General features: G+C 33.9%; 1 protein-coding gene across 1 annotated transcript; it reads left to right on the top strand.

Annotated features, from left to right (window-relative positions):
• Positions 1 to 6,230: 6,230 nt before the first annotated feature.
• Positions 6,231 to 11,436, top strand: LOC130246024 (trichohyalin). The gene is made up of 7 exons (XM_056478853.1): positions 6,231 to 6,360; positions 6,429 to 6,629; positions 7,768 to 7,955; positions 8,604 to 8,817; positions 10,556 to 10,654; positions 10,757 to 10,824; positions 10,906 to 11,436. Exons 1-7 carry the CDS (start codon positions 6,271 to 6,273, stop codon positions 11,060 to 11,062), a joined length of 1,017 nt encoding a protein of 338 aa, XP_056334828.1. The 5' UTR covers positions 6,231 to 6,270; the 3' UTR covers positions 11,063 to 11,436.
• The last annotated feature ends 1,134 nt before the right edge of the window (positions 11,437 to 12,570 follow it).

Genomic DNA, 12,570 nt, shown 5'->3' with positions numbered 1-12,570 from the left:
CTTTCACACTAGCACTAATAACACACACTGTACATATATATTATTTAAAATCTATACAAATTTTCGAGTATTACTACTAAAAAAATAGAAGTATAGAATAACAACATTGACAATACACCCTATAACTACAGTCAACAATTTCCTGTAGAATATACAGCAGCAGTTTGGCAGTAACTTACTGTATTTTTTTATGTACAGCACCATTTATCTGGCTGTTTTGCTGTATATGTATTTGCAGTATTGTATATCTTTACTGTAAAAATACAGTACTTTTTAAAATTTATTGTCCACAAGTGGAAATTTATCTTTGGCTTCACCACACAACCACATCAGCATTCACATCACACATATCATCAAAAAAAAACAGACAAAACAAATACAATCTCATCACATAAATCACATTAAAAAATCAATTTAAAACCCTATACATACTTAAAACCCTGTATTTAAAATTCTAATAACAGTCGGCACAAAGGATATTTGATACTCCTTTTTTCTACTTGAGGTTGATTAAAACGTCTTTTTGATGACAAAGGCTGAAATTTTATATTTAAAGGGCACCTAGGTTATCCCTTTTTTTCCAGATTTAAAATGAGTCTTTTGTGTCTCCAGAATGTGTCTGTAAAGTTTCAGCTCAAAACACCCATCAGGTTTTTTATTATACCTTTTATAAGATTCTATTTTATACATTGTTGCACCAGAAGGCTGTTTTGTTGTACTGCACCTTTAAGGCTAGTCTTCCCCGCCTACTGTTTCTACATGCCTTAATCTCCTCCCTCGGCTGCGTCAGACAACAAACAGACATAAAGGAAGCAGATCTCACGTAGCGTTTGTGAGAAATAAAAATTCACTCTTCTTGATCACATTTAATGATGATTGATGATCCTAGCAAACTGAACAGACCTTTTATTCCCGGTTGCTGTGCGCACATCTGGTCTTGTTGATATGGTTATACACGTGACTACTGGGACATGTTAATACATAGCTGTCAATCACTTCGGTGGGCGGGGGACTAAAAAAATTAAGTTGTGGTCCGCAATAAAGTTGCGGTCGGTCTGAAAACCGCTCCAATTGGTCCACCGTTTTTATATTGTTAAATTGAAAAAAAAAAGCACTTGGTGTGTTTATATCACCCAAATATGACGGTCTATACACTATACTTACACATATGTCTGCCCAAACAGCTTGAAAAGTAGATTTTTCACCATAGGTGTCCTATAAGGAATGGGAACAATCTTCAATAATGACATGTGCTTTCTAATTAAATACATTTCATTGAGTTGTTTTGTGCTTTACCTACAGTTGCATTGGCAATTTTTACTACTCAACACAGTTTTTGCTTTTCTTAATTGGCAACAGTCCATACCATGCAATCATATTAAAACTCACAATACTTTGAACCAAATACTTGTATACCTCCAGAATATCTTGACTCACGCCAAATTGTTGTAACCTCCTAATAAAATATAATTTCTACATTGCTTTTTAAAAATACATTCTACATTTCCAGCAAATGTCAATCCACTATCAATAAGTGTTCCTAAACATCCAACTGTCTCTATTTCATGTCCCAAAGTTTTCAGGACTAAAGTTTTCAACCCTTGAGTAAGAACTAGTCTATTTCTAATTATCATCCCCTTGGTTTTATTAAAATGCATCTCCAGTGAACTCCTTTTACACCAATTTTGAATCAAATTTATATAACTATAGTACAAAGTATCCCCCTCTGTTCCTGTTTTAGTTAAATGGTCAACAAGTGCCGTATCATCTGCATAATTAAATAACTTAAAACCTAAATTCTGAATCTTTTCACAATGCAACTTAAAAATACAGTAACATACCGCACAACTGTCTTACAGTAAAACACAGTTCATATTGCAGTTGATACTGTGTACTGGGGTATATGCAAACAGACTTTTAATTTCAGTCTGCCAGCCCCAGGGCTTCCGGTGAATTATTATCCCATACAAAATTGCAGAGTTTAAGATCTATATTCTTTAATAAAACAGCGATCTTCACCACCTGGCTGAGAGCCGATATAAAGTGGGTATCAAACCAAACAAGAAGCACTGCATTACATTATATTTCTCCACACCATGTCTTAAAAATATGGAAATTAATTTTACCCCAGTATTTTCAATGGAGTTTCTGCACTAGCCTGCTGCTAATGACGCCTGCTAATAAATGATCTTTCGTCTCTTTTTACACATTAACAACCAAATGTATGCTTAAGTCTATTTAACTGAATGCATTGGAATAACATTGCAACATCGATGCTGTAAAAGGAACCTTGTGAAATTGAAAATAGTCACATAAAGCTTTCACCGGAAGTTCATCATTGGCTAAAAAACACTAGCTGTGCATATAGCCCATATACAAAAATCGTTAAACAATGTACAAAGCATCTTATTCAACCATCTCTGATAATAGAGAGCCTGTGGGGATTTTCCATTGATTAACAGCATCTTTTTGGCTGCAATCATGCAGAGTTTGCTGTTAAGTAAAAGAGGTCATCCATTATATCACAATAACTAAAAAAAAAAATAGCCAGAAAAAATAGGATGGATATTGATTCTGTAAGATTTGGAAAACAATTAAAAAAATAGTACAATTCATTTCTGATGTGAATTAAATTGTACTAAATTATGGAAGTGAGTCATGTTTCATGACATATGAATTGGTCAAACTAAATTGTACAAAACAAAATGCCAGTGTTTTACAAGTTAGGCTAGTGTCACCATTCAAGGTGTGATGAGAGACAAAGTAACACGAACCATTATATTGTGTTAACATGAATGATGACAAACAAACTGACCAATCAGAATCAAGTATTTTAGAGGTCATTGCAATAATGCAACAAAAAAGTCATGCTTGTATTAAAATTGCTAGTGAACTTGCCATATAATTTGCACAGCACTGATTGAATGATGCTCATCGGACGTCTGGTGTACAATAAAAATGTGAATTTCCAAAAGATTGGTCCATAAATAAGGATTAAAATATCACCCTAGCATCTTGGCACTGGGATTTGCTCAGTATGTAGTCGGTTCTCGGTCCTGGCATCATTAACAATTTGCTGTTAACCCTAACCAGCTCATTTCTGAGAATGTGCAATGGTTCAATTAGTCAAGGATGAGGTGAGCTGAGTTTCAACCCTTGTGGTAGCATAGAGTTACTGTGAGCTGGTATAACATTTCCTCATCAATAATTCAACTGGGTTGGATGTTGGTCAGTCTCCTTAGTTGCATTCACTTCTACAGGAACTCGGAGTTGGCAGGAGCAAAATAAAAAAAAAAACATCATAATTTGAAGATTGAAGCTGCTTTCAGCCTCTGGCCAGAAGGATGACCCTAAGGGCCACATCTCATGGAGAGCTCCAGGCTTTGGCTTCATTGAAGAGCCCTGCTTCAGACAGCGGTTTTAGGTCCCTGTCGCACAGCAGCACCAACATGGGAGGCCAATTTGAAAGCATTGAGGAGATTAAAGGAGTTTCGAAACCCACGCACCTTCCACGAAGACCCGTAAGAGCAGTGCGACCTGTCAGTGCTTTCACCACTAGCGGCTCTTTCATGCAGATCAACCACCTGCAAGGAGAACTCGTGAGGAAGAGGAAGGTACGTGCTGACATGATGAAGAAAATTAGGACAATCCTGTGGAAAGAGAGCGCATTAGTCCTGGATCACACATACATTAATAATTCACAGGTTTTAACTTACAGTATTCTGAAATGAACATCAAATTTAAGAACACTGGCAAGTTTGTATGATTATTTCATTTAGTTGAGCCATTTTCAGAGCAAGCAGAAAATTCTCTCATTATTTACTTTCTTGACATGGATGGTGTTTTTGTACTGTTGTTTTAAACACCACTAACTGATTATACTGATCAAAATAGTTAGAAACGTTAAGTTTACTTTATAAAATACCAGTAAACATTAAAGTGATTAATTAACAGTACATGGAAACATGCACTGTAATGTGAGAATCAGTGAAAATCACTAAATGAAATTAGTATATCTTATAATTTTTTTAAAAGTTACTTTGACTTAATGAAAAAGAGTTATGGTAACTCATAAACTGACTATATCAAGCAGAACTCAAACCTATGAGTTATGAATTAATTAATTATATTTTTTGTGTTAAATTAACTCTAATGCTAGAAGCAATACCAAACCATTTGAGTAGCTATATTGTCTGGACTTTGTTTCTATTAACTGAACTCATAGAGATTTAATAACTGAACTTAAAATGTTAAAATTACTACTTTAAATATTTGACAATATCAACACAAATAATGTATATGACTCAAAGTATATATGTTTACAGTACTCAAACCATTGTGTCAAAACTTAAATGGTTTGCCACAACCAGTTTCCTCAAAGAGTGAGTTAACTTATCAGGTTTTACAGTGTGCCAACATTGGAATAAATATATAAAGGATTATTAATATAAAAGTAATATATTATATAATAATACAACTATAAACTGTTTATGTGACTATCATTTCTTTAAAATGACAAACAATACTGTTGTCATTTAGAGTATTTATAATAAAAATGTTCAAGACGACGTATAAAATCTTTACATGCAATGACCTAGAGACCATGTTTAGACTGCATGTCACTAATGAAAAGATGAAGGATGTTTGCTGTACAATGACTGAAATCACCAAATGACATTAAACAGTAAATAAATGCACTACAGAATGTTACGTTTTCGTACAAATCGCATGTAAATCCATCAACCTTTCACAGCATAATGCTCACTTCTCTTGAGCCTTTTTAAAAGATCTACTTTTTACTCATACTTTGAGTAATATTTACAACAGATACTTTTACTTTGCTTGCACTAGTTTTTGGCAAGCAATGGTACTTTTACTTGAGTATGATTTTTCAGTACTCTTTCAACCACTGTTTGTACTGTTGTTTTAAACACCAACTGATTATATCGACCAAAATAGTTCAAAATGTTAAGTTTACTTTAAAAAATACCAGTAAACATTAAAGTGATCCATTAAACAGTAGCCATATGAAAACATGCCAACAATGGAATAAATATATAAAAGATTACTAATATAAAATACATTAAATAATAATACAACTCTAAACTGTTTATGTGACTATCATTTCTTTTATATTACAAATAATAATGTTGTCAGTTAGTGGACTTATTTTGTATATAATAACAAATATGGGCTATGCTCATTTTTCAGTCAACAAAATGTTAGTTTAGACAACAAAATGGACTAATTGTCATTTCATAGAAAAAAAGATAATGCTCTAATGATTTTTTATTAGAAATTTGAAAAAATATGTTATCAGACCTTGTTAGAATAAAAAAGACTTAAAAAAGATTTTACTCAAACGCATACTTAAAAAACATTTAGTAAATAGACTCAGACTTAGAAAAATTCTCAGATAAAATTCTGTATATAATTGTGTTTGAACATAATATGTTATACAAATAATATAGGAGGAGGATGATGATGATGATAATAATAACAATAATAATAATAATACATTAAAAAAATTACAGCCATAGCCATATCACCCTGCAGCCTGAGACCGGTTACTCACTGAAGCTAAGCTGGGCTGAGCCTGGTCACTACCCGGATGGGTGACCAGATGTGAAAACTAGGTTGCTGTTGGAAGTGGTGTTAGTGAGGCCAGCAGGGGGTGCTCAACCTCTGGTCTGTGTGAGCCCTAATGCCCCAATATAGTGAATTGGACACTGTATTGTCAGAGAGCGCCATCTTTCGAATAAAACGTTAAACTGAGGTCCTGACTCCCTGTGGTCATTAAAAATCCCATGGCACTTCTTGTAAAAGAGTAGGGGTGTAACCACAGTGTCCTGGTCAAATTCCCTTCATCGGCCCTTAGTACGAATCATGGCCTCCCAATCATCCCCATCCACCGAATTGGCTCTATCACTGTCTCTCCTCCACCAATAGTTGGTGTGTGGTGAGCGCACTGGCGCCGTTGTGGCTGCAGTCGCATCATCCAAGTGGATGTTGCACGCTGGTGGTGGTGTGAAGAGACCCCCTCATGATTGTGAAGCACTTTGGGTGTATGGCCATACACAATAAATGTGCTATAAAATACACATTACATTACAACTAAATAAAATAGATATATGAAGTAGTTGAAAAAAACTAAAAATATTTGGTGTTTAGCGGATAAATACTGTCTCTAATTCTCATTATATCTGTGTGGATATTCAGGAATGTGAGGATCTGAAAAAGGAGAATAAGTATCTGTCTGGCGAAATCCACATGGAAAGAATCATGATGAGGACAGAGAGTGAACTTACCATGAGAAACCTGCGAAATCTCAACCAGGAGCTCCAGGCTCAAGTTAAAGAGGTCTGAAATGCAGAAGTACAACACAGAAACAAACAGTACAAATAAACATTTCTGTCATGTTACCTCAGCTGAAACAGAAGCTGCATGTGAGCCAGCAGAGGGCGACGCTGTGCTCCAGGGCAGCTGCAGATGCGGATCGGGCTCGAGCAGAGGCGGACAAAAGCAGAGCGCTGGCCGAGAGCCGAGCCCTGGACAACCGGCAGCAGAAAGAGCTCGCAGTGGCTGATAAATCACAGCTCGGAGAGGAGCTGCAGCTGCTTAAGACAGAGGTGCACACACGGAGGAGTATTAAAGCTGAGCGATATGACAAAAATATAATTATAATTATCATTATTATTATATGTAGCCAACATTTTACATAAGAGTAAGAGTTATAAGCACGTTTACGTTGTTTGAATAAGTTGTTGTCAGCGATTTTACCTTTACCTGTTGTTATGGAGTTATATTGTCGAGATACAAAGGCCTACACTGAAAAAAATAAGACCAACTTAAACGAATAACTTCTATTAACTTGTTACACATAAATGTAGAACGATTTTTTGTATTAAAGTGACTGTGTAAGATGTATTAAACCAAGAAGCTATAAAGTTTGTAGCTGTAACACAGATTAATAGTATTCAGTTATTTATACAATGAAGACACTGCTAATAAAAAACAGCACATGCTTATAAGGTATGTTTTGATGCTGTCTTGCTGGTTTAATGCTGTGGACCAGCACTGAAACCAGCAAGACCAGTATCAAAACATACCTTACCAGCATATGCTGATTTTTTTCAGCAGGGGAATGTAGTGTTTTTTTTTTTTTTTTTTTTACATTTTGGGTAACACTTTATTTTGATGATCCCTGCTGCACATTTTGTTGACTAAAAGTTGCATTGCAACTACATGCCAATTACTTCTCATTTGAGTATTAGTAGACTCTGCTTAATATCGGCTGATACGGCTCCTTCCACAGACATTTAACTGACTATAAGAAACTTTGCAAGCGCATGTGAACTTACACTAACCCTAACCTAACAGTCTACTTATGATCTATAGGGAATTCATTGGCATGTAGATGCAATGTAACTTAAATTCAACAAAATGCATTAAAGGGACCATCAAAATAAAGTGATACCACATTTTATTATAAAATTTCCACACCTCAATATTTTTAGACTTTTAAACATGGTTTATTTCATGTATCTTTGTTCCCTTGTATTCATCTATACTTTTAATTTGTTTATTGTAAAATTATGCAGATATACTCCCCAACAATTTAATCCCAATCGATGTACAATTATGTGAAATAGAGAAATTATATTCATTTAGCAAAGATATAGGCCTAAATTTAGCAGAAAAACTAAACGTTTAGCAATATTTTCCAATATTGGGCAACCATACTTATATGCATACTGTGATCCACAGCACAACGATGTCCAGCTACTTCTAGCACAAGCTGAAAAGAACTACTTCGAGACCAAGCTGAAACTAGACAGGGTGTCAGGAGAAAAGCAGGCCGTCCTGGAGGAGAACAGAATACTGGAAGATGACAGAAACGCCTTACGACACAAACTCAAGGAGCTGACGGAGGAGAACGTGAAGATAATGGAAAAGTAAGCTTACAGGCGTTCAGTAATGCCATTTATCTTTGGAAATTCAAGCACTGTGATTGAATCCTGACATAACTCAGGTTATTATATTCAGGGTTCTCACACTTTTTGAGTGCTTAAATGTTGGATGTTTGGATTCAAGGCCTGGAAAGTACTTAAAACAAACATAGGTCCTTGAAAGAATTATGTTTGAAATGAAATTGATGTTATTTCAGAAATTGTACTGTGCTGCTGCCAAAAACAGAACTAAAAATGATTAATTCTTCATTTAAAAATCTTAAATTTAACTTTTGTGCAAGCAAATAATAACAATATGACAAATAATGCACATTTTACCAATATTTCAGAAACCACATTTGAATATTACCAGTATTGAATCCAACACATTTTATTAAAGTTCTTTAAACAGGTTCTATATTAAAATTACTCATTCATAACATCATCATTACGCTTACATTTTAATATAAATATTAAGTTTTAGAGAAATGTTAAGTACAGTACTGAGTTTCGTGGCACTACATATGCTTGGGTTGAGAAAGACTTGGACTGGAATTAAGAAAGATGATTTGAAACTAATGGTGCTTTAAAAAGTCCTTGAAAAAGTGGGAACCCTATATATAGCTAAACAGTAATACACTGTGGCTCATGCAGGGAAGTGAACTCCAGACGCAGAGCTCTAGTTGCTGAAGAGCAAAGAGAGAGGGCCAATAAAGCCCAGCAGGAGGCTGAGCAGGAAAAGCATTTATCCGAGCGGGAGAGGCAGGAGCGCACCAGAGAGTGTTTGAGCTGGAGAGAGAAACACCACACTCTGGCTGAAGTCATCAGAGCCCAGGAGGAGCTCAAGTCTCTGAGACAGAACAAAGCAGTGAGTCCTTCGTCAAAAAAAAAAAAACAAGCTCATTTTAGATATAGCAGTTTTATCAGTTAAAATTGCTATACACAAAAAATTATAATTTGAACCATCTTAAAACATACCGTAATAAATGTTTTAATTGATCTCAAAGTATAACATGACTCAAACTTTAAAACATAAATGAATATAAATCTAAAATATTTATTGTGGTAAAAAAAAATAGTCACACAAAGAAAAAAATATGGTTTACGATAAAGATCATAATTTTTTAAACTTTGGTAAAATGTAGGTTTTTATGATGGATTTATCTTTTTTACCCTTAAACTAGGCATGGGACGGTTCACACATTAGTTTGATCCTACAACAAAGTATAGTTTTGCTTTGGACCAAACTGCTGGTTTAAAAGTAAAAATACTACTTTGAGATAAAAAAAATTCTATTACTTTTTCCTAGGGGGTTCGTTTTTTTGCTTTAAGCTAAATTAAATAAAACAGGCTAAAACCAGAAACCATATTTCTACTTTATGGTTACACTTTAAGTGTTCTGTAGTTAAAGTTAATTATTATTGGGTGCTTTTTTATTTCACCAAATTAATAATACAGTTGAAGTCAGAATTATTATTATTATTATTATTATTATTTCTGTTTAATGGAGAGAAGATTTTTTTCAACACATTTCTAAACATAATAGTTTTAATAACTCATTTCTAATAACTTATTTGATTTATTTTATATTTGCCATGATGACAGTAAATAATATTTTGCTAAATATTTTTCTATACAGCTTAAAGTGACATTTAAAGGCTTAACTAGGTTAATTAAGTTAGCTAGGCAGGTTAATTAGGCAAGTTATTGTATAACGATGGTTTGCTCTGTAGACTATCGAAAATATATATATAGCTTAAAGGGGCTGATAATTTTGACCTTAAAATGACTTAATAATTAAAAACTGCTTTTATTCTAGCCGAAATGAAACAAATGTGACTTTCTCTAGAAGAAAAAAAATTATTATCAGACATACTGTGAAAATTTTCTTGCTCTGTTAAACATCATTTGGGAAATATTTTAAAAAAGAAAGAAAAAATAATTCAAAGGAGTGCAGTCAGAATTTTTCTTCTAAAATGATCATTTTTTATTTTAGGCTCCAGTTTTTATGTAATTTCACTATTATGGTAAAAATAGGTTATTTTCATTGCCTTTAAAGGGCACCTATGATGAAAATCAACTTTTTGAAGCTGTTTGGACAGAACTGTCTAGGTATAAGTGTTTCCACTGTCATATTGGAGTGATAAAAACAAGTCACTTTTTAATTTCTTGATGTTAAAATATCACTGACTGCTGTTTATCTAATGTAATGTAAGAAAAGCAGACACGCACGTGGGCGCAGTGGGCAGGGAGAAGCAGCTCATTTGCATTTAAAACCACAGGCTACAAAAACAACTACATCATATTCAGACACCAAAATTGGCATATTCTGGAGGCTGTAATAAATTATCTGATGGGCATTTTGAGCTGAAACTTTACAGACAAATTCTGGAGACACCAAAGTGTCATCTTACATCTTGTAAAAGGGGTAAAATTGATGCCCTTTAAAATGAAATAACTCAAACATAGGAAGCTGAGAGAAATGCTCAATTAAGAAAAACATTTCAGGCAAACCTTTGCTTCATCCACCATCAAATAAAATGAATCTTTAACATGTTCATTCTGGATAGATGGCATTAATAACACATGCTAACATCTCACTTCAGTGTCAAGCTAACATAAAGAACTACTTCCTGTGTGTGACTGAAAGTGACCAGAGGGTAAAGATCCTAAAAAATCAAGACGGCTCACCAAGGAACTTCACGGTAAGGCTTTTTTCATTGCAACACACATCTTCAACAAAATAAACAGGATTATTAAATATATTAGTTGCTTAATAACAATAATAAACAATATGCAACACACAGGAAGGAGAGCCAGTGTACATCTCAACACCTGACCTCAGTAGTGATGATTCAGAGAGGAGTTCAGGCAGGTATGTCATATTTTATCAGTGCTAAACAACTGTGAATAAAATACATAAAAAATACCTTATTCACTTTTTTCGACTCTTCAGCAGGGCGATGTTTAGGGTAGCAGCACCACGAGCTCGAAAGGACACCAGTCCAGCCCAGTTCAGAGAGCTCTCACCACTGGCAGATTCCCACGAGTCTGGATTTTCAAGGAGAAACAGGAAAGTGGAATATTTCTGGATCCCCACTGATGAGGAATAATTGTGAAAGCCTAGTGCAGATAAAAAAGAAGAGATTTAGGATGTGTTCATATTTGGCTGGCTTGATTACAAATGCTTTGGTATACTATATTTGAAATGTGTACACAACATGGACAGAAGACATCTATATAAATCAAAAACAGGACATGTCATAACGAGACTATAAAATGAACAGAATGCGCAATGCTCACCCCCATTTTTCTTGTCATAATTACAGCATTGCCCAATATTGGTCTTGCAAAATGTTGTCTTGCGGCAGTTTTTGTTTGCGACAGGAAATCCTGGCACTTTTTTTGACTCATGTGAAACTTTTTACATTTTAGAAGCTCTTCAGGAGTACTCCAGCGATGAATGAAACATTGCATGAACACACACACAAACAGCATGTTAACCCATTCAGTCACAAAATATATTAAATAAATGCAGTTTTATTTTGCTTTCCAGCCTAAAAAAAAAAGACAAAAATCTGACTTTTTTTCTTTTGTGGTCTGGAACATTACCAAAAAAATAGAAGAACCAAACTGTAAGTGTGAACACATCTTTATACTGTAAAAAATGCTGAGTTTTACACCATTCATTCATGTTGTCCCTTCACAAATCAATTAAGTTTAAAAATCTAAGTGTATTGAACAAAAGAAAGTTGTCCCCCCCAAAACAATCTCAAGAATCGTGTCGTTGCAGCTCATTTTAAATTTTGAAAAAGCAGAAATATATATATATATATATATATATATATATATATATATATATATATATATATATATATATTCAGTGTCGATTGCCTTAATTTTGTAAACATTTAACCTACAAAATACATTTGTCATCCTAACAACTATCAAAACAAGCTGTACTGTATCTCAATATTTAAAAAAAAGACATCACATTTACACACACACACACACACACACATACAAAGAGCATGTTTAACCCATTTAGTCACAAAATATATTTAAAAAATGCAGTTTTGTAGCCTATAAAATGACAAAAAACTGACATTTTTTCTTCTGTGGTCCAGAACATTACAAAAAATAGGAGAATTAAACTATTAATGTGAACACATCTTAACTCTGTAAAAAAAAGCAGGGTTCTACACAATTCATTAATGTTGTCCCAACACAAATCAATTAAGTTAACATAAAACATTTAAGTTGATTGAATATAAAATAATCAAGTCTCAAGAATAGTGTTTCAGCCCATTTTTAAAGAATTTTGTGTGTGTGTATATATATATATATATAGAGAGAGAGAGAGAGAGAGAGAGAGAGAGAGAGAGAGCCTTAATTTTGTCGTCCTAATAATCAAAGCAATCTGTACTGTATTTCATTGATGTTATGATTAAATAAATTGATTGGAGAAAAAAAGGGTTTATAATAATTAATTTTGTAAACATGTTTTGTAAATTAATTTTGTAAACATTTCACCAATAAAATACATTTGTCTCCCGAACAACAATCAAAACAAGCTGTACACTATTTCAATTTTTAAAAAAAGACACATCACGTTCACACA

Source organism: Danio aesculapii, chromosome 18 (genome assembly GCF_903798145.1).
Source record: "Danio aesculapii chromosome 18, fDanAes4.1, whole genome shotgun sequence".
Classification (NCBI taxonomy): Eukaryota; Metazoa; Chordata; class Actinopteri; order Cypriniformes; family Danionidae; genus Danio; species Danio aesculapii.
This window is presented reverse-complemented; position numbering and strand designations above follow the sequence as displayed.